This window comes from Triturus cristatus, chromosome 9 (assembly GCF_964204655.1).
Source record: "Triturus cristatus chromosome 9, aTriCri1.1, whole genome shotgun sequence".
Classification (NCBI taxonomy): Eukaryota; Metazoa; Chordata; class Amphibia; order Caudata; family Salamandridae; genus Triturus; species Triturus cristatus.
The window spans coordinates 638138292-638161874 of NC_140592.1; the positions used below are offsets into that span (position 1 = coordinate 638138292).

The 23583-nt window shown below is 49.1% G+C and overlaps 1 protein-coding gene across 1 annotated transcript in view; it reads right to left on the reverse strand.

Annotated features, from left to right (window-relative positions):
* MEIOSIN (meiosis initiator) overlaps nucleotides 1–23583 on the reverse strand; it is a 2478810-nt gene that overhangs the window by 295882 nt on the left and 2159345 nt on the right. The window contains exon 12 of the mRNA XM_085627965.1: nucleotides 16701–16936. Within this exon, the coding sequence (XP_085484091.1) occupies nucleotides 16701–16936 (236 nt within the window). The remainder of the gene's footprint in view (nucleotides 1–16700; nucleotides 16937–23583) is intronic.

The following is a 23583-nucleotide window of genomic DNA, read 5'->3' on the forward strand; positions in this document are numbered from 1 at the left end:
TCTTTTAAAAAAACTTGGTTTTAAACAAATCAGGCCGGCACTTTTGTATTTGCAGCTTTTGCACAGTGACAGTATCCTCGAACTCAAGGAGTTTTTAAAATGATGTATTAGATTGAGAAACTGCCTGGACCAGTGAAACTATGTCCCACCTTTGTGTCTATATTGTCAAAGTACTCTTTTCCTGCATTTGTACCTGATGAAATGGTTGGTTCTTCTGTGACAATGTATTGTATATTTTATGTGTCTTTTATGGTTAGGAAATAACCGAAATAAAGTTTTTATGATGATGAAACAGCAAGTTGGCTGTTATGTGCAAATGGCGAGACACTATATCTGGCAAGCTGGCTTTTAGAAGCCAGTCGTCCAGATAAGGGACTTCCCGGATTCTCTGAAATCTGAGATGGTCACACCACCACCATCACCTTTGTGAAGACTTGAGGACCGGAATTGAGGGCAAATGGGAGAACTACAAAGTGGTAGTGTTCGATACTTCTGTAAAGCGTAGACTGCATGATAGCGATATGTAAGTAGACATCCTGCAAGTCATCAACACCATCTAGTTTTCCTCTTCCAGGGCTAGCAGAAGCTGAGATAGAGACAGCATTTTCATCTTTTCCTTTTTGAGGAAACATCCATGAGGTCTAGGATCATACAAAGCCCATCATCTTTTTTAGGGACCAGGAAGATCCAGCTGTAGCATCCTTGGCTCCGTTCCTGCTCTGGAACCAACTCCACTGCCTCCTTTAGGAGCAAGATCTGAACCTCCTGCTGTCGGATTCATAGATGGTCTGTTGGGAGTAGTTGCAACCGGGGAGGGATGTGAGGGGACTTGTGTTGGAAGGGTAGTTCGTACCCACTTTTTACAATCTGCAAATCACAGTTGTTTGAAGTGGTGGCTCTCTAGACCTGTGGAACAGAGGATACCTGTCCTCCAATGGGCTGAGGATGTTCGGGCAAGGAGGAATTAAGGCTGCTTCTCTGCAGTGGCGGGGAGGAGAAGAAAGAATTAAGGAGGGAGAGGGAGTGCACCAGTTTTTTCTTTCCCCCAACTTTTATATTGTTTGTATGAAGTTTCACCTTTTGCTGATGATGCTGCTGCTGGGCGTATTGTTGACAACGCTCAAAGGAAAAACTCTGCAGAAGCCTCAAAGTTTTACAAAACGACTATGATCCCTTGTTGGGTCTGTAGGCCAAGCGACCTTGCAGTAGCTTTAATGCATTTAAACCTCTCCAATGCTGAATTGGTTGTTGTTCCGAAAATTTGGGTACCATCTAAGGGGAGGTCCATCAATATTGCTTCAACATCCTGGGAGAAACAAGAACTATGCAACCATGCATTTTGTTATAAAGGAACAGATGTTCCCAAAGCCACTGCCATAAACTCTGCTGTGATCAAGGCCAGATTGTATAACCTGATTCGCTGCAGCTTGACCGTCCCCCACTAGCTCTGTAAAGTGACCATGAAGGTCCTCTGGCAGATTGCGGATTACTGCTTGCACCATGTCCTAGAGTGCATGCACCTATCAACCAAGGAGGTAGGTGGCGTTCATCAATTTTAGAAGCAAGCTCCCAGTAGAAAACACCTTTTTTGCAAACTGCTCCATCTTTTTTGATTGGCGATTTGGGAAATACATCAGGAGCAAGTTTTGGCAAGAAGAAAACTTGCACCCCCAGGCTTTCTGGCAATGGTTGGGGGGACTAGAAAACTGAGTCTCCTGGTGCTGGTTTACAGCTCCTCGCTATGGATCTGGAGACAGCAGTAGAAGTTGTTGGTTTCTCCCAGACCGCTAGTAAAGGTTCTGGTATTGCTTCATTGAATATTAGCAAGGATACAGATACATGGCTCTTTGTACTTAGTGAGCATTTTGGATTTTGTCTCTGTAGATGGTAACTGGAGGTCCAGCATCTCCGGTGCCCTTCTGATAGCCGAGTGATAGGAGGTAACATCTGGTGGTGAAAGCCCAGCCTAGATGAAAAGATCCACTTCTGAGAGGTATCACCCCCACTGGCATCCTTGAGTCATGCAAAGTCTTGGTTCAGTGTAGAATAGTTGTCGCCATCATTATCCACTCCGGAATATTCCTGAGGATTTGAGACCCCGAAGAAAAGCCTGCTTTCCCCCATCAATATTTGCATGTCTTTTCTGGACTGGTTTAGTTAGTCTATCAAGGTCACAAACTTCAGTCAAGTGGGTTGTGACGCCGACATCCGCAGTTAATAACGGTTGTGTCAGTGGAGGAGTCATTAGTGGATCTGGTAGTGTAGCCCGCGGCTCGCCAAAGTCATCTGCAGTGCTGGAGGCATCACCTTTGGTGCTGGTGAAGGGGTGCCAAAGTTGACAAGGATGAGATGGTTTACAGGGGAGATGTTGGGCACAGCGTCGAGCCTTATGTCTGGGGTGGCCCATGTAACTGGAGGCAAAGGTAGAAGTGGTGTGGAGAGCACGGAGTATATTGAATGTTGTCTCTGTAGATCAGTGTTACCCAAACTGTGGTCCGCGGACCCCCAGGGGTCCGTGACACATTCCCAGGGGGTCCTCAGGCAGTCATTTTCAAAGCTCAACAAAGTTCCTTGTAGAACTAGCAGTTTTCCAGCAACAATAAAAGTGTCAAGATAACATCAGTGATTAATGTGCCTGCTGGAGAGAGATGAGAGTTTTGTCAAATGGCAGCTTTGACTTATCTAATGTAGCACAGACGGTTAATATGCCTACTGCAAAGAGCGTGTACCATGCATTTAAAAAAACAGTTTTTAATGTGCATAGGTTAGTGGGTTACTGCTTTTGTCACAGAGATTCTATTGTTACTGTGCAGTTCGTAATCTAGCACAGTGACCTATAAACTGTCATCAAGGAGCTGCTTGCAAACTGCATGGTACAAGTTAGAAACATCTGTTTTTTCCAATTCTTTCATTGTCCTGATGCTTCTAAAAAAGGTTTATTTGGGTGGAAATACATATGTATTGTTAAAGTCAATGCTAACCACTGTGTTATGTTCTGAATCCAGAATTTGTGCTTCTCCAGACCAAGCACTCTTTAAAAACGCCTACCAGTATGAATGACATGAATCCTACACCTTATAGTCGCATTTCCCTTATCTAACATCTTCTATACACTGATTTACACATATGAATCATTGTCTCTATGGGGCAGATTTACAAGGAAAGTGACTCAGTGTGTGCCGCAAGCCATTTGGCTGCGCTGCACTGAGTCACTTTCAAAGCACAGGGATGCAACATATTTACAACAATATGTCGCATCTCTGTGCTTCCCCCTGCGCTGGCGCACAAACTGCTGCCATGCGCCTGCACAGGCACATTTGCACCATGGTGCAAGGATGCCTGCGTCGTGGGGAGATTGTTTGTGCAGGAAGGGAACCGTTCCTGCATATAAACAATCAGAAATGGCGTTTTTCAACTTCTAAGTGTGCTACATTAGCACACATAGACCTTGCAAAACGTCATTGTTTTACTGATTGTTTATGTGCAGGAAGGGACACCTGTAGGAAGGTGGATATCTGACTATGGTTACCCCCAACTTTTTGCCTAGTGTCTAGCTGGTTTTTTGACTTAGTTGGCCTGAGATCCTGCTATTCAGGGTCTCAGGCTGTCTGCTCTCTCTTTAAAATTGACTCCATGTACCCTAGGTACATACCCAATTGGTAAGGATCACCTTATTGGACCCTGAACAGTGTACTCTAGGTACCCAGGGCATAGGTGTACCCTAGGCCTACCAGGGGCTGCAGCATGTATTATGCCACCCCTGGCCTGGCCTACCATTCTGACACAACTGGCTGATCACTCAGCTGGGGCAGGGTCGTGTAATCACCCCTTGCTTAGATATAGTATACCTATATCTTCCCTTAAAATAGACACATGTGTACCTGTGAGCCACTCCTATGGCAGGCCTTAACAATCCTGGAGGCAGTGTGCTTGGTAACATGTGAGATGGTGCTCTAGCATGAGCTGAGCCTGTCTGCAGCTTTCGGAACCATGTCCTTATAGCTGTTCTATGATATAGCCTACCATATACTCTTAAAGTACCTTATAATCTTAAACGGTTATGGTAACTATGGTTTGGCTTTATCAAAACATGTCGTGTAAGGTGTCTAACACTTTGGAATAATACCCCCATACCATTTCTGGTGATGAGGATATTATTCCTCCCTTCTAGAGGGAGAGACATGTTAAAATCCTACTTTGCTGTTTAACTCTGACCAAAGCCTCAGCATCACAAAATGGATGCTGCTGCCACAGACACGAGTCTGACCTCCTGCTGCTGGGAGCCCTCCCAGCCAGGGAGGCCTGGACAATAGGTTTCCTGCTTGGGGAGGTGCTAGCACCTCCCCAGACAGACTTTAGTGTATTGGGGCAGGGAGGGCTGAAAGGAATGAGACATGCCTGGGGCACACAAGGTGCTCCATGCATAGTCCAGTTCAAACCGGTGCTGGGGCACTCCAGCCCCAGCTCTGGCGCGAAACTGGACAAAGGAAAGGGGGTGTAGCCACCCCCCTTCCTGGTCCCACCCATAGGAGGGACCTTGCAGGTAGCCCAGCCCACTAGCCTAGTATATCAGTAGGTAGCTGAGCCCTGCAGATTAGATTAACCTGAATCTGCGACTTGAACAGAAACTCTGGACCTTCGACATTCGACCTCAGGAAGAAGACTAAAGAAATCTCCCTTGTGGCCAAGGAGTGACCACCCTGGGCAACCAGGCACCATCCAGCGACCGCTGCTTGCTTTGCAACTGATCCTACGAGGGACGACTGCAGAGACTGACCAGCGCCGAGACTTCCAGACACCTCTGACCCAGATCCACATCTCCAGCGAAGCTGAGACCCGTGGAGGCGACGAGGGACGTGGGACCGGCGACTTGGGAAAAGTGGCTAGTAACTGACTAGCGCGACTTCTGAGGCTTCCTCGAGGCTGTGCTTGGGGAATTGAGAAGCCCCAATCCCGAGCACCATCTGCAAAGAAGATCAGCTCCCCACACTTCACGTGTTCTGCATGGGGCCCTTCTGCACCTGAGTTGCTCGACGTGTTGTCCGGTTGCTGGCCCGTTGGCTAGTAGCCTCTGCGACGACGAACCTTTTGTTTCATCTTGCTGGTCCGGCTCCTCCAGACTGGCACCCGCTCCTCTGTGAAAGAGAAGCACCCCAGACCTTCCTGGTCTGCACCAGAAGCAAGTCCTCCATTCTGCGTGGGTTCCGCTTGCCAAGGCTTGTTGGGTCCTGACTCGACATCGACGCCGCCGACAGCAAGAGTCTTCGTGGGACAGCTCGCCTCCTGGTCCTGGTCGTCCTCGACGTCTCCTGGTACCCGTGGCTGCTGCGACAAGCTTCACCTCTTCACCTGCATCTTCACGACATCGCCTGGTTCCTTCCTGGTTCCTTCCCGGCTCCTGGCTGGTGACCTAGACTCTGTCCCTTCTGCTTGCAGGTATCCTTCCTTCTTGATTCCATCCTTGGGATCCACCGGACACTCTTCACTGACTGCCTGTCAGCAACTTTCCTTCAGGCATCCATAGAAGTCAACGACGAAACCCGACGCAAGTTCACACCTATGCACCCGCAGCCCGTGGGCTAGGTAACTTGAGTACTCCGGTGCTCACAAGGGTATTGACTATCCTAGGGTCTAGTTTCCGAGTCTCGACTTTCTAGCTATTCCAGAAGTGTCCTAAAACTGTTTAATTCTACTAATTACTATTTCTATCGACTTTTACGCATTACGTGTGAGTGTTTCCACTCTGCACCTGAATCCCGTGGGCCTCCCACTTCCTAACCTTTGGTAGTATAGTGTAGCCCCAGCGATTCCCTAGGCCTAGGCCTATCCTGTGTACGTGACAGTGGTTCTTATACCACTTACTTAGTATATGGTTTGCGTGGCCCCTAGGGCTTAACTGTATTACTTACCTGTGTGACTTAATGTATGCTTAAATAAGACTGTGTTGTACTTACCTCGAATCTCATAAAGAGTGCTGAGGGTTTGACTAGAATAAATACATTCTACTTTTATATATATCTGTTGTGGTGTCCTTTCATTTGGTATTCAAGGGATTATATATGGTATAACAGCTGGCTTCACATGCCATTCAGAGTTTAGCCTAAGACTGCTCTTGTCCATGCTACCACTAGGATAGCTGGTCTATAAGGTTGACTTTACAACCAATCACCATAAGGGTTGTTTGGACTGATACAGGGTGTACACTAGAATTAGTGACATCATATATCAGGCCAACTTCTCACAACACCTTCTTGTACATACATAATCACCAGAGGTGATATCCTCTTTCTATACATGCTGCAGAATGCAACACGCATAGAAAGAGGAAAAAAACGATGAGAAATGAATACATTTCTCCTCGTTGCGCCTCCCTATGCCTCCCCTGGGGAGGCATAGCATTCAGACACATTCCAGATTTACAATTTCTAGTGAATCTGGAAATGTGTCTGATTTCATGGGTGTTGCGTGGGAACACCCATAGCAACACCCATGGAACCCCACTTTCACGCAAAGTGCTCTGTGCAAATGGGCCATATTTACAAGACCAGGAAAAGTCATGCAGGGTGGCTTTTCCTGCCTTGGAAATATGAGGCACTAAAATGAGCCACCGGTGTGTCACTTTTTGTGACGCACCCGTGGTGCAAGGGGCTTGTAAATCTGCCCCTATATGTTTGTGATGTAAAGTGCTCTGACATCCTTCAATGGTATGAGAGATGCTATAAAACAAATGAAATACATGTGACAGAGGGGCTATGGAGAGATGAGAGGCACTGTTGGAGGGTGATAAGGATTAGTTACTTACCTGTAATCCTAGTTCTCATCCAGGGGTATACTCATCAAAGTCATAATCTATGAATAATCCCCGCCCATGTGCGGGATCCCGGAGCATATAGAAAATACATATATATAAATATATATATATATACATATGTGAAAACATATAAATGCAGCCTAATAATGTTCAAAACATGGCAATGCTGTAAATTACATATTTTTGCATAGTAGTGCCCCCGTAACCCGTAAGGAAAAAAGGAAGCATCAGGCAAATTATAACACAGCACTGCTTTATTGCCATAAAGCAACATGTAATTGTAGGCATTCGCCAGTAGGCTGCAGTAGAGTATCAAGAATCCAAGAAAACTGACACCTTGCCTTTAAGGCATTAGAGTAGGGGGACCGTGCCTTTAAGGCCTGCCCGTGACCCCCTGCTCCCATGATGCACTACAGGTGACAGTTGGGCCAGTTCTTTTTGGCGGTGCCTCCGCACCTGAGTAGATCTGCCTTCCATACATCACTTATTTAAAGAGAAAACATTGCTCGTCCGGGGAGGTGGGTGGGTCGCTTATGACTTTGATGAGTATACCCCTGGATGAGAACTAGGATTACAGGTAAGTAACTAATCCTTCTCATCCAGGGGATACTCATCAATAGTCATAATCTATGAATAGAGTAGCAAGCCCATACCCAAAGTCTCGCGGACGAGCAACAAAGCAGTTAAAACATACATTAAAAGACACATCTTGCATTACAGTTATGCGAATAGGTTCCTCAAAGAGGCCTGCCCCACCTGGGCGTCGGCCTGTGCGTCTGAATCTAGGCAATAATGGCGCGTGAAAGTATGGACTGAGCGCCATGTAGCCGCTTTACAGATCTCAGACATGGGAACGTTGCGAAGGAGTGCTACCGTAGAAGCCTTCCCCCGAGTAGAGTGTGCTCTAGGTTTACCCTGCAGAACTTTGTGGGACAGTTGGTAAGCCAAAGCTATACAAGAGACAATCCATCTAGAGATAGATCTCTTGGCCGCAGCCAGCCCGGTATTAGTGGGTCCATAGTTAACAAAGAGCCTGTCTGACTTTCTAAGAGTAAGGGTCTTAGCTAGATAGAATTTCAAAACCCTCCGGAGGTCAAGAGAGTGTAGAGCTCTCTCCGGGGGTGTGGTCGGCTGAGGAAAGAAGGTGGGCAACGTGATCACCTGATTAATATGGAAGTCCGAAACCACCTTGGGCAGGAAGCTCGGATGAGTACGGAGCACCACCCTATTAGCATGAAACACCGTGTAAGGTTCCTTGCAGCAGAGGGCCTGAATTTCACTAACCCTACGGGCCGAAGTGATGGCTACTAAGAAGGCAGCCTTCCAGGTCAGATGTTGCAAAGAGGCCTTATGAATCGGCTCAAAAGGACCTCCCATCAGTTTAGAGAGAACGATGTTCAGTTCCCAGGAAGGGGAAGGAGACCTCACAGGTGGGTAAACTTTCTTAAGCCCTTCTAAGAAATCCTTTACCACTGGCATCTGAAAGAATGAGGTCTGGGTAGGAGACTTCCTATAGGCTGTAATAGCAGCTAAGTGTACTCTGATGGAAGAGTACTTTAACCCAGACTTCGCCAAGTACAGTAAGTAGGGGAGAATAACCTGTTCTTGACCCCGGATCGGATCAAGGGTGTTATCTCTACACCAGAAGCAGAATCTTTTCCATTTAAAGCCATACGACTTCCTCGTGGAGGGCCTCTTCGCCTCCCGAAGAATGCTCATACAGTCCGGTGGAAGATCTAGATGTCCGTACTGGATGAATTCAGGAGCCATGCCGTCAAGCGGAGGGAGGGGAGATTGGGGTGGAACACTCTCCCCTTGTCCTTGGTCAGCAAGTTCGGCAGGCATGGCAACCTCCTCTGTGGTACCTCCGACAGCTGGAGTAGATCCGGGTACCACCACTGCCGGGGCCACTCCGGTGCTATTAGGATCATCCGAGTTCTGGCCCTGTAGAACTTCTGAATCACAGCCGGGATGAGAGGGAGAGGAGGAAAAGCGTAAAGCAATGTCCTCGACCAGCTGATCAAAAGCGCGTTCCCCTGCGACCCCCGTTGAGGGAACCTGGAGGCGAAGACGGGGCATTTTTTGTTGTCCGCGTCTGCGAACAGATCGATGTCTGGTATGCCCCACAAGCGGAAGATGTCTTGAGCGACGCCTTCGTTGAGCACCCAGTCGTGCGCTTCGACGAAGTCTCTGCTGAGGCCGTCCGCCTGCACGTTCAGGGTCCCTGGCAGGTGAACAGCGACGATCGTCAGGTTTCTCGCCAGAAGCCATTTCCAGATTGACTGGGCCTCCAGAGACAGGACCCGTGATCTGGTCCCTCCTTGCTTGTTCAGATAGAACATAGTTGTGGTGTTGTCCGTCTGAACCTGAACATAGTCGGTCTGCAGGGATGGGTACAGGGACTTGAGAGCGAGATGGACTGCTCGTAGCTCCAAGAAGTTGATGTGATAGCTCTGCTCGGTAGCGGACCAGAGACCTTGTACTTGAAGCCGGCCCATATGAGCCCCCCAGCCCTGCATGGAGGCGTCTGTGACCACCGTCTGTGTCGGAGGCGCCTGATGGAATGGGACGCCGTGAAGCAGATGGGAGCGCTTCATCCACCACCGGATGGAATCTTTGGCGGCTTGATGAAGGGTAATGTGATCTTCCCAGCGGCCGGTCCTCTGCGACCACTGATCCTCTAGGTCTTGTTGCAGAGGACGCATGTGCAGACGTGCGTTGGGCACGATGTAGATGCACGAGGCCATGGATCCCAGGAGAGATGACACTTGTCTGGCTGTGGGATATTCCGTGCTGAGAAGCGTGCAGCTTTTTTGCAGCATGGAGGATAACCTCTCCTCCGAAGGACACACGCTTGCGCTTGAGGAGTCTAGAGAGGCGCCCAGGTAGTGGATCCGCTGAGTTGGATTGAGGATCGACTTCCGGTAGTTGACCTGAAGGCCCAACGAGTGTAGAAGGTTTAGGCAGAACGAGAGATGACTCTGGAGTTGAACCGGGGTGGAACTTTTTAAGAGCCAGTCGTCTAGATATGGGTAGACGAATATCTTCCGTTTGCGGAGAAATGCAGCCACCACCGCCATGCACTTTGAGAACGTTCGTGGCGCGGACTTGAGGCCGAATGGCAGGACCTTGTATTGATAATGTTGGTGAAAGATGCGAAATCTGAGAAACTTCCGATGTTTCGCTGAGACAGGAATGTGGAAGTATGCATCCTGTAAATCGATGGCACACATCCAGTCCCCTTGGTGTAGATGTGGGAAGATCTGGTGCAGTGCTAGCATCCTGAATTTTTCCCTTCTGAGAAATCTGTTGAGTAGGCGGAGATCGAGGATGGGTCTGTAGTCTCCGATCGCTCCTCTTTTCTGAACAAGAAAATACCGGGAGTACACTCCCCGATTTCTCTGCCTGTTTGGAACTTCCTCTATGGCGTTTTTGGAGAGGAGAGTGGCAACTTCGTCCTTTAAAAGCTTGTTTTGGCTGAGAGGGAGTGGCTGTTTCCGTGGGGGTACCTGCGGAGGGGGAGATTTGAACCTCAGCAAGTAGCCACGCTCTACAATACTCAGCACCCATTTGTCGTTTGTAATTGTATTCCACTCTGCCAGGTGAGCGGTGACACTTCCTCCCACCGGAGTGGCGAACGAGTGCGGAGGAAGTAAGTTTTCACTGCTTGGGAGGTTGCTTGTTAGAGGACTGCTGCTGTTTAGCATTTCCTCTTCCTCTGCCCCGGCCCCTTTGCTGAAACTGGGACCTCTGTTGGTTTTGAGAGGACCATTGGGGCGTTTGAACGCGCTGGTGAAAGGCACGTTTGTCGCCCTGGCGAAAGCGCTTGCGGAACTCTTTGCGTTTTTCCAGTCCCACAGCCTTTACAGTGTCCAATTCCGTTTTCATCTTGCTCATTTGGTCGTCCGCATGAGCTCCAAATAGCGATGATCCATTAAACGGCAGGTTAAGAATCCTTTTCTGCGCATCTGGTTTGAGGGCTGTTAATCTGAGCCAGGCCGAACGGCGGGAGCAGATGCCATGGGAGTAGCCATGCGCGGCTAGGTCTGATGCATCCGCCGCTGCGCTTATTACTTGGTTTGCCACCAGTCCGCCTTCATGTAGGATCTCCGTGAAGTCCTGCCTGTCCTCCCTAGGCAATCTCTCCACGAATCTGGCCAGGGAATCCCATAGGGAACGATCATACCTCCCTAGCAGGGCTGAAGCGCTAGCGACCTTCATATGCGCGGCAGATGTGTTGCACATTCTCCTGCCGTAGGAGTCCATCAGCTTGCTGTCCTTCTCAGGGGGGACAGAAGCAGATATTGAGGCTGAGTGAGACTTCATGGCCGCCGCCACTATCACCGAATCCGCTGGCGGGTCCGCCCTCAAGAATAAAGGGTCCTCGGCCGGAGCCTTGTACTTCTTTGCTATTCTCGAGGGGACCGAGCCCGCTGTAGCCGGTGTAAGGAACGTGGCCATCGCTGGTTCTAACAATCCTGGCACCAACGGGAGCAGAGGTCTGGGAGCTGACCGATGGTGTAAAGTGTCAAAGATCACAGAAGTGGGTGCCTGAGGGGCGTGCAGTGCGATGTTCAACTTTTGCGCCCCTCTACCCAGGACGTCCGAGAAAGTTATAATGTCATCCACCGGGGACACTCGCGATGGAGGCGTGGATGAAAAAGTAGGAGAGTAGTCCCGGACTGAGGATCTTGTGGATGCAGTCCCAGTGGACGACCTGGTGCGTCGCCTCTTGTGGGAGCGTTCGCTTTGGTGAGCCCTTGATCCTGATCTGCGCTTGGACGGAGATCTTGGACGTTTTGGCGCGGTGCGACGGTCCCTGGAACGAGACCGGCGTGGTGAAATTGGCCGTGGATCCCTCGGAGGCGATTTACTCCTGCGCGGTGGGGAATACATGCGGGAGTAGTCCGATCCCGGACTCCGACATGCGGCAGCGCCCACATCTCGTAACCAGCGCGGTGACAGTCCAAACCGCTCTGGAGCCTCGGGTGATCTTTCTGGAGATATTTGCACGATGTGCAGTCCCGGAGATGATGACTGTTCTCCTGGGGACCTCTCCGCGGGCGGTCCAGTCTTCGCCCTCGACGTCGAATCCCTTGACGTCGACGACGTCTGCGTCACCATCGGCAAGTGTGAGGTATGCCGTTCTGGTCTCGACGCCGGTCGTGGAGACCTCGATGTCGATCTCCTCTTCTCTGGCACCTGACGTCGGCTAGATGACCTCGACGTCGGCCGTGTCTTCGACGTCGACCTCTCTCGCCGTCGACTGGGCGACTTCGACGTCGACCTCTCTCGACGTCGACTGGGCGACTTCGACGTCGACCTCTCTCGACGTCGACTCTTCGACGTCGACCTCTCTCGACGTCGACTGGGCGACTTCGACGTCGACCTCTCTCGACGTCGACGTGGTGATCTTGACGGCGACCTCTCTCGACGTCGACTTCTTGACGTCGATCTTCCTCTCGACGTCGACCTTCTATGTCGCCGAGTGGGGGTAACCATCGACGGCGACCGGCCCACTCGCGGCGGAATGTACGTCGCCGCATCTCTCGACGTCGACCCCCTCGAGGGTGGCGGAGAGTGTCTCGACGTCGACGGAAGCCTCGACGTCGACGGAGACATTTCAGATGTCACCAGACTAGCAGCCTTCGAGCCCGAAGGGCCGCCTCTCGACGCCGACTTACTTTTGCGCGGCGGAGACTCTTGATGGTGGGATGAATCCCTTGACGCCGAAGTTCTCTGCCTCTTCGCCGGCATCCTCGACGTCGACGGCGAACCTCTTGGACTCCTGGTCTTCTTGGAGCCCGGGGAGCTGGTATGTCGCCGTTTCTGTACTTGCGTAGCTGAAGAAGGTGGTCTTGATGAGGAATGCTCGCCTTCACGACGGCTTCGTTCCTTCTCCAGTCTTGCATGCAGTTTAATGCGCTCTCTGTCCCTCAGAGTGCGCTTTGAGAACTTCTGGCAGTGGGGACACTGGTCAGGATCGTGTTTTGATGGTAAACACACAATACACACCGAGTGTGGATCCACCAGTGCCATTTTATTACCACAAGAAGGGCATTTCCTAAATAAAGGAGACATTCTGACTGGAAAAAAATTGGAAAATTCACTGGAACCAGCAGAATTAGCCCTTATAAGCCAGAAAACGTCGAAAAAAGCTAGAAAAAGCTGTAATTCAAAATTTCAGTCAAAAAACTGAAGAGCTCAAGCTCCAGGATCCTCACAGAAGGAGCCGGAAAAAAGAACTGGCCCAACTGTCACCTGTAGTGCATCATGGGAGCAGGGGGTCACGGGCAGGCCTTAAAGGCACGGTCCCCCTACTCTAATGCCTTAAAGGCAAGGTGTCAGTTTTCTTGGATTCTTGATACTCTACTGCAGCCTACTGGCGAATGCCTACAATTACATGTTGCTTTATGGCAATAAAGCAGTGCTGTGTTATAATTTGCCTGATGCTTCCTTTTTTCCTTACGGGTTACGGGGGCACTACTATGCAAAAATATGTAATTTACAGCATTGCCATGTTTTGAACATTATTAGGCTGCATTTATATGTTTTCACATATGTATATATATATATATTTATATATATGTATTTTCTATATGCTCCGGGATCCCGCACATGGGCGGGGATTATTCATAGATTATGACTATTGATGAGTATCCCCTGGATGAGAATAAGGGAATCATTGAAGAACCCAAACAAAGATTGCCGTATCCTGGTGCATAGTAAGGTCATCAATTACTATTCTTTAAAAATGGATACAATTCAATATATTATGATAAAGTTGTTGTAGAATGCACCATTGCTTCCTACATTTTCTAGGGTGGGGGGGAGAGCCTCACAAAGCCCCCTTTGTAGTGGTCAGGCTCACTCACTGCACCTGGTGTGCACTGTAATGGTGACTGATCTGAAAACATTTGCCAGGGCTGCTTTGGGTTTCCAGTCTGGCCCTGGCAGGAGCCTCGTACTGCGAAATAAAACCAACCATTTAAAAGTTAGTCACGGAGAAGCAGCACTAACCTTCCTGTTTTTTGCAAATTCTTTCAATATAAAGTACTAAAATCCTTAGTAATTTGAGTATTTGTTTTGTGTGCACACGTGTGTTTATTGTTTTCGAATTACTGTTTTAATGTTTGAAATTTAAATCATACAAATTGCTTGGGGGACCCCGGCTTCCAGTGGTGACTCAATGGGGGTCCTCAGGAGTCAAAAGTTTGGGAACCACTGCTGTAGATGATAACCCGAGGTCCAGCATCTACACTGCCCTTCTGATAACCAAGTGATAAGAGGTAATGTCTGGTGGCAGAACCCAGTCGGGATGAAAGTTCCTACTCCTGGGAAGTATCAAGCCCACTGGAATCTTTGAGGCATGCAAAGTCTTGGTCCAGTGTTGAATGGTCGTCCTCATCATCATCACTCCGGAATTTTCCTGAGGATTGGAGTCCTTGAAGAAAAGCCTGCTTTTCTCCATTAATCTTTGCATGTCTTTTCTGGACTGGTGTAGTAAGTCCATCAAGGTCAGAGACTTAGGTTGAATGGATTGTGTCAGTGGAGGAGTCATTAGTGGATATGATAGTGTTGTCTGCGGCACGCCAAAGTAATCTGCAGCGCTGGAGGCATCACCTTTGGTACTGGTGAAGAGGTGCCAAAGGTGACAAGGATGAGATAGTTTACTGGGGTGCCGTTGGGCACAGCATAGATCCTGATGTCAGGGGTGGCCCGTGTAACTGGAGGCAAAGGTAGAAGCTGCGTGGAGAGCACTGAGTAATATAGCGTCAGTAAATGTACATAAGAAAAAGTCATCAGACCCATGGGGCCAGGCAGCACACCAGAGATCTGCAGAAGATGTTGAACATTGTGTTCAGAAACACTGATGGATCTGTTCCCCGAGCAGGAAAAGCTGGATAGAGCTGAGAGGGAAGAGGCGTGGGAGTCGGTACCGCAGACAACAGCGTCTCTGGGACTGGTGCTGGGTTCGATAGAGTTCCAAGGGGGTCTTGATCCAATGGTGGATGAGGTAAAGAAGGGAATCTTGGTGACTTACTTTTTGATGAACGATTTTCATGCCTTTTCTAACTCTTCTGCTTCTTTTTGGAAGACTTCTGTGACCTTAACCTCCGTCTTGACTTGTGGTGCCCTCTGTGTTCATCTCATGCTCTGGCCACAAACATCTTGGATTCTTGTTTATTAATTAGCTTGAGATGCATCTTCTAATGACTCACTGGCCTTCACATTGTTGTTGGATCCTAAGCACCACTGGCAGCTTTCATATGGGCCTTCATTGGGCATCTGAGAATCACATTCTCTGCATGGTTTGGATTCAGACCGCTTAGGTGGAAACACTGTGAAGAAATAACTGCACCTGATTAGAAGGAATGAGTATCAATTGTCAACAACTCCTAAGGAGATTAAGAAAGCTCTGGACTGTCAATGGCACTGAGAAAAGGGAACTGGCAGCGGCACGTTTGCATTCTTTGTGGCTCCAGTGACATCGCGTACAGCGCAGAGATGGAGCCAGCACCCCTATTAGCATTATAGAGCTATTGAAGAGTTTCCAGATCCAGACTGATGCCTGGGATATTCAAAAGGTGAGGAATCTGCAGGCAGAAGTATCCATCAGGAGCTTAATTTAAGAGGCTTTGGGTAAGTCACCTTTAGTTACTGGCTTCTTTTGCCCCAGTACCTGCATATGCTTCAGACATTATCAGGCACATTTTGGATCAGCCGATCAGAGTATTTTAGTCCAACTGCTTTTGTGTTGGTTGCTTCTACCTCCACCGGAATGCACAAGGGACTATTACATCTGAAATAAGTCCAAAACAGACCCATACCACTGAGAACAGACAACTGATAATAGCGACTGAAAAATGGATGCACATAAAAAAGGGTTACTTTATTTTCTGTAGTATCCATTTTCAAGTTATTTTTGTGTGTGGCCAGTACTCAGAACTGAGGGGGCTAACAAGCACTGGCAAAGCCATTTGGCTCAACATTTGAATGGCATGTCCACTACCCATCCACATGCTACACAAAAGTCAAAACTTTTAGCTTAGCTAATGCTTTATTCCTCTCAGCGCAGTCACTATGACTTAAGGTATTCATGGTCACTAGTGTCCACCTTCCCTCCAGCCAGGCACTTCTGTATAAAAAGCTAAATATTCTTGCTCTTTTGCACGATGCACATCATCACGCCTCTGGTCTGCAATTCGCAGTGCAGCAAATAGGTATTGTCCTTTAGTAACTTTTAGGAGTTCCTGGATGAGGCCAACCCCACAAAGTCAGACTGCTAGTGAGATGTCCAAAGACAAGGATGAAACCCAGATGATGAGCGAAGGTTGCCTTGCCAAAATGAGCTTCACTCTGTGACCATCATGCTGCTTGAGAGAGACAAGAACAGCTACTAAAGAACAAATCTTTTGAGCTTACAGTAGTAAGCAAAGCGCTGCACTCCTAGGCAGATGTTAACAAATGTGATCGATCCCGCTACATTCTGATGCCAGTGTCCTTCTAATGTCCACATCAACATGTTGGTCTAGTGGCAAGTGTGTGACTCTACACAAATATGTTAAAAGAAACTGAAGAAAAAGTTGTCGAGCTCTCAAAGGACGAGACGGATAAGATGCAATTTCACTGGCACACTCATTTTAGTATTAGTCCATCTCGTTATAGAAGACTCGTTTTTATAGCACAAATTATTCAGGATGACTGTGGCAGACATATGTACCTGGTTTAGGAGATACTGTGGCTGATAACAGACAATGCCTCAAGCCCCATGCCTCCAATGTCAATGCAGTATATATAAATATATTTTGCTTTACTTTAATATAGCGATCACTAAAACATCAGCTCATGCCCTCATTTCTCTAGACCTCTGCCTTCCCATGATTACCGAATGTATTGCTTGCGATTCATGCGGCAAAACATGATGAAGCCATTGACACATTTTTTCTTGAGCTGAAAGACACAATGATGCTTCTTCAAAGCCTTGAGCCTCTGAAAGCTGTGACTCCTCTTTCTCTTCCGTTCTCCAATGTGTGATCGTTTTCCTTTCTGGCACGGTGTCCATGTGCAATCACCATTCTCATCACTGGAAGACTTCAGGCAGTCCTTTGAGTACCTTGGGACCTGAAGAGGAGAGAGAATGAAACACAGAGGCAGTCACTACAGGGCCAAATAAAGATGTTAGTTATGGAGAAATGGAAAGCATGAGTAGAGGAAAAAGGAGACACAAAAATGTGCATTTAAGCCAAGTGTTCACTTTGCACGGAACTTGACAGTTAATTCCTGCATACATTCGAAGATTATTAGCCATGGGACATGAAGGTTAATTTCAGCAAGGTCGCGTTAACAACTAAAATAGAGCAGCATTTTGGGGTTCAATATTTGTTATCCTCTAATACAAAAGTTGAGACCCTCTGAAAAATGTAAAAAAGTATCTTTCAGACTATCACATCCTAAATAGATCTCTCAAAATGAGAGTTCTGAAATGAGTGGCAAAGCAAAGTATACATTTAGCTGTAGTTGTTTCCAGTAGTTATTTCCAGCATGCCTTCTACAATTTTATAGGTCTTCCAAGCCCACACTAAGTTTTAATCCTGAAGACCAATATAGAACTGCCCGCCGTTATGTATGTTTAAGCCTGTTTGACTTGACATCCTTGGCATGACATTCCCCCACATTTTTTGCCTTCATTTCACCTGTTTTGCTGAATTTGGTTGTGGTGGCTTTAGGACACTGCACACTTGACCACTGATAATCAGTGCTAAAGGGCTTGTGCGCTCTTGTTCCAAAATGGTAGAATTGGCCTACACCTAATTGGCATATTTAATTTACCTATAAGTCCCTAGTAAATGGTACCACACGTACCTGTAAATTAAATGCTACTACTGGGCCTGCAGCACTTATTGTGCGACCCACTAAAATAGCATTTTAAAACATGTCTCAGGCCTGCTACTGCAGCCTTTAGTGCAGTTTCCAACTTTCATTTCAACTTGGCAAAATAAACATTTTGCCACGCCTAAACCTTCCCTTTTATTACACACAAATGAACCCGAAGGTAGGCCCTAAATGTTCATAGGGCAGGGTGCATTGTATTTTAAAAAATGACATGTGGGTTTACATTTTACATGACCTAGCAGTGAAAAATTCCTAAAAACATTTTCACTGTTGCAAGGCCTATATCTCCCATTGACTAACACTGGGTTACCTTATTACATTTAATAAGTGCTACCTTTGGATTGGGAGCAGATAAAGATATGCTGTTTAGACTCAAATTAATTGTAAATTAAAATCCTCTTTAATGGTAAAGTCAGGTTTTAAGTCACAATTCTGAAAAGGGCACTTTTAGAAAGTTGGCATTTTCATGTCCTAACCATTTCTGCCTTCTGCCAGTATCCTGGGCCACATGACTGTAAATGGCTCTAGTGTTTGGGTTTGTGTAATCCTTCCAGACAGTAACCCAAAAGGGGATTAGGTGTGGACAGGATGGGCCATCCTGCCAAGATGTTTGATGGTAGACCTCTGTCCATCCCCATTTGAAATTCAAAGGGCTTTTTGACTCCTGCACATAAAAAGGAGCCGGACACTAGTCTTTTGTCACCCCAGACTTCTTGGAGCCTTGACACAGGAACGGGAAGTATTTTCCAGAACCAGATGTGGGAGTAGCATAGAGAATTCACTCACTTTAAAGGCTGAAACCAGGTATAAATATAGGTTCTCCAGAGCCACTCATCGGTACACTTCTAGACTTGTGAACATTACAGAAGAAGGACTGGCTTGTTCCCCGGAGAACTGCCTTACTGCTTGAAACATGATTTGCTCCCTAGAGGGCTGCCCTGCTGCTTAAGGACTGACCTACTCTCTGAAAAAGAAGACTGGACCTTCTCCCATCATCTCAGGCAACCTGAGAGACTCCGAGGGTCAGTTGGCTGAGCTCCTGGGACACAACAAGCTACAGAGGCCTCCTTGCAACTGCCTAGCTAAGCAGTTAGACTAGCCCTGCAACTGAACCTCCTGAGCACTGCTGGCCTCTGCTATAGTGAGATCCTGATCCCAAAAGGTGCTTCCCCAGGTTGTGGATCCATGGATGACCTCATATGAAGATGGGTGAAATCCTGAAGTTATGGGATCGTCGAATGGGCCCATTCATGTCGAGACTCTCCTGCCTGGGGAGACAACTAACACAAAGCTCTGGCGAACCCGACTCTTTGCGCTACAGGTACTGCCCATGCCAACCAGCAATCTGCACCCCTCCAGCAATAACTGTCTGAGACGTCCGACCGGATTTTCGTGCTACAATGACCACTGTCACAATGCCAGGCCCGCTCTTCGTGCTACAACTATTTGTGGCTCTATTCCTGCTCCTCAAATAAGAATGGAACTCTTCCCACTGGACTTTGAGAAGGTAACTTTTTTAGCAGGACTAACCTGAGCCTTGTATCTGGCCAGTGCTCCATCGTGGTCAGCCTGAACTTGTGAGTTTCACTGGGTCCAGCATGACCAGGAGTGGCACTTGGTGCTCTAGGCGGTATACTTACCTAAACTTTAAAACTGCTTATCTCCGGTACTGTTGATTGGATTTTTGTAATTCTGGTCCCATTTTATTTATTAAATGTTACTCGTTTGTTATAAATCAGTTTGGGATTTTTCTTCTGTTGTGTTGTCACTATATTACTGTTTGGGTGCTACATAAATAATAGGGGTGGGCGGAATTTTTAATTCCGCAGGCAGAATCCGAGGAATCGAGTAATTCTGCGTTACTCTTGTAATGCAGAATTACTAATAAAATATCCGTCACTCTGTTGGTGGAATTCAAAATACTGCCCACCCCTAGTATTTGGGTGGGTTGGTGGAATTACTCAGCACACCCGCTTTACTGAGCTATAGGTAACACAAATAGCGCTGCTGTCATGTCCGTGGTCATGTCCACGGCTGGCTTGCAGGGGCGCTGCGTGGACCCGCCACTCTCCTCTCTGCCCACTCCCAACTCTATGGTGAGGGGGAAGGTGCAGCTCAGAAAGCACTTGGGGAAAAACTGCGAGCAGTCAAACTCTGCAGTAGCCCCAGTCTCTGCAGTTGGCAGCGCTCAGGTGGTGCCGTACCTTCTCCGGGACGTAAGTGGTGCACCAACCACTGATGCTCTGGGTAGTCAGTACCCGAACACACTGACCTCTTCAGGAGCCCTAAGGGTCGGACTCCAAGCACTTCAGAACCGTCTCCTGTACAGATAAGTGACTCCAGGAATTCAACAGAGGGTTGTCCCCTCCTTGTGGGGCCCCTGGACATGGAGGTGCAGCCCCAACTGTCTGTGATCTACTCTCCGGGATGGATTCCAAACTGCCAATCCTCTTCTTGCCACTGACTATGCTCCTCTGCCAGGCCCTGGCATTCCCAAAGCGCTGAATCTAAGACGTACACCCTGGCACACTTCTATTCTAACTCTCAGAGTGAGGACATCAGTACATTCCTAAAACAGTGGCCAAGAGGGCCTGTTTTCGAATCACGATTCGAGGCCCAGTGTCTTCCCGTTTTATTGTGTATATGTTCTGTTGGTGCAAGGTTTTATGAGTGGGTATAAATGCACACTAAATGTTATGTAGTGCAATGCAATGCTGCGATATACTGGTGTGTTTTACATATAATGTCCCAGCTCTTTTGCTTTTAATCTCACAATCACATCAAGCTGATTATGCCTTGGTTATGTTCGTATGCCTCCAGCTCAAGTTGTATGCACGCTGAAAAGGTGTTTACGTTTTAATTTAGTAACATTCTCATTTATAAATATAGTACATAGAGTGCATTCATGGAAGTAGTTAAGACAGGACTCAAATAACTTCAGGGTTACCGCTACCAAGAATATTATGCTGTCGGCATTCAGTCGGCAACAGTGCATGGCCAGTAAGACCCTCCCCAGCACAGAATGGGGTGCGGGGCACCTGTAAAATTCCAAGGACCATTAGGGAAGGAGTTGGCATTTAGTTTAGCTAGCTGTATTGACATTTAAATTCAAATTAAGTGACGATTTAACTTCCTGAAATGTAATTAGGTCTTACACAAATGACAACAATGACAAGTGATATATGTAGAAATGTAAACTAAGATGTGCGATTAAATTACGAGTTCCACACTCACACCTTTCACTAAGGTTTTCACTTAAGAAGCACATACACAAATGTGTGTACGTGTGCCCGCCACACGTGTGTGTTGGGGATGGGGAGGAGGAAGGGGGCTTGCCATGCGAGCGCAATGCCAGGGAAAACAAATAAAGCTCTAAGATACAGGAAACAAGTGCACTAGCACACCAGATTTCACACTTCTTACTACATTGATTAATGCCTCCTTTATGTGGCGCTTCTTAGCAGCACACGTGTGCATTGCACCACTAGAAACTGTCATTTATAGGGAAGCAAGAGCCTTCATCACTGACGGATGTCCATGAATGAGTGCATATTTGCAGGGCACTCTACACTGCATTGCTCTTACTTTAGTGTCCTCTCCTCATTTGTGCTTAGCTACCTTGGGAGGAACTCCGCAAGTTCAGCCCATCCCTAATAAATACTTTACAAGTTGCCTCCAAGTTAGACCGGACTGCTTTGTGCCAAGCTACCAGAGTGTTCAGCACAGGTTAACTTAGTGACTTTTGTCGTTCACCTTGTCAAGGATAGTGGTTGTTGCCTGAGTGGCGCTTTCAAGTCAAGTCAAATGGTCTTTATTCGGATATTGGAGTAGTGCTTTCACACACTCCAATAACCACATTTCTTACAAAGTCCTAAGTGACCTTGAGGGGCGTGGCTAAGATGGCCGCCGAGACGGACGTGTCTTGCTGAGGCTCCGAGATCGGGCTTTCACCTCGCCTGCTCTCGTTGAGCCTGGGGGCGCCTTATCAACCTCTGAAGCTTCCCTGAGGCGCGGGAAGTCCGGCGCTGGCGACCCGGTAGCGGAACGGACCTCGGGTGCCAGGAATTCGATGAAAGCGGGAGCTGCTCGGACGAGGAGGTGCCGATCGCAAAATGGTGCCCGCCCGGCTCCGACGCAACCGCTGACAAACTACGGGCCAGGGATCGGAGCGCTGGAGGTGGAGATCCCACCCCCCGCGGGGGTTGTCTGACTGCCTCGCGAGCGGATTGCCTGGAGAGGGGGCAATACTGTGACGGACCACGGGTTCCAATGCCTCGGGGGTGCCGGTGAGCCCCCATACCCCCCCGTGTGGCGGACATTGGTGGTGAGTCAGGGCGCCTATGGAGCTGAGGAGCGACACGGAGAGACCCGACGAGAGGTGTAGTGGATGCAGGCATCGGCCGGTGGGGACTGCCACCACTGTCGACCGGCACGTCTGGGAGGCGACCAGGAAGCGGCCGTGCTGTGGGACACTGGAGGCCGAGGTACAGGTGGGCCCGCGCAGTGGTGCACAGGTCTGCAGGCGGCACAGGGGGGTGGGGGTGACTCCCGCGTGAGGAGGCCTCCGGTGGTGACTGCGGAGACGTCTGCCTGACCTTAAAATGGCAGCCGGTGGCATCCCGGTGTAGTGACCTGGGAGGAGGAGCGGCGAGGCCGTGGAGTGTTGCGCACCAGTTCCTAGGACCCGGGGGTGCTGCCCGGACCCCGCATTAACAGCAGCGATCCCCCGGGGGTCTGACCGGAGTGCGGGGGAGACGGCGGGGGACCCGCGAGGCGCTGAAGCCGACTCAGTCTCCCAGAAGGAGCATTGCTGACCCGGCGGCGGAGTCTGTCCTGGGGACACACGGAGGAGGGTCCTTGCCGCAGACGAGAGGGGACTGGAGACGGCCCCGTGGGAGACCTCTGCCGATCGAGCGGCTGCTTTGCCCTCCGCGGCCCTACCTACCTCACAAGCGATACAGCCCAGCAGCAACGCCAGGTGACGACGAGTCGCAGAGGAGCGCCGGAGGGCCCAGGGCCGGCCACGATCACACCAAGCCCGGATACTGTGCCCGCTCCGCGCCTGCGGTAGCCCTCCCGGTGGACGTCATGGGCAAGTCTAGGGCGGTGCTGTCGACCCCAGGGGCAGCGTCAGGTGTCCCGGCCGGCGCGCGTGGAGGGGCCCCGGTGGCCGCAGGATCGAATGGAGAGCCATCCTTGTCAACCAAACTGGATCAGGTCCTGGCGGCGATTGAGCAGTCGCGACTCTCCTTGGAGCAGCAGCTGGGCACCCTAACTACGGACGTCAGTCTCCTCCGTAATGACCACCGTAAACTAGCAGATAGAGTCACGGACAACGCAAAAGCGGTCGCCGACATCCAACCCATAGTGGACCACCATGGAAGAACGCGTCAATGACCTGGAAGGGCGGTCTCGACGCTGCAAAATTCGCGTCCTCGGGCTGCCGGAGGGAATTGAACGGGCAGATGCGAATTGAACGGGCAGATGCGGTGGAGTACGTTGAGACCTGGACTAAATCGTTCACCCCTGGTGAAGACCGCACAGCCTACTTCTCTGTTGAGAGGGCGCACCGCGTGCCGGCTCGTCGGCCGCAGCCGGGAGCCCCACCTCGCCCGATGCTGGCCAAATTCCTCCACTTCAGGGACCGGCATGCGGTACTGCAGGCGGCCCGGCAGGCAGGCCCGCTACGCATCTAGAATAAAACTGTCATGATCTTTCCCGACTACTCACGTGCAGTCCAACGCCAAAGGGCGTCCTTTCTGGAGGTGAAATGGCGCCTTAGGGAAGAAAAAACTACAGTACTCTCTCCTATTCCCGGCCCGCCTGAAGATCATCCACGGCGGTGTCACCCACTTCTTCACAACACCTGAGGAGGC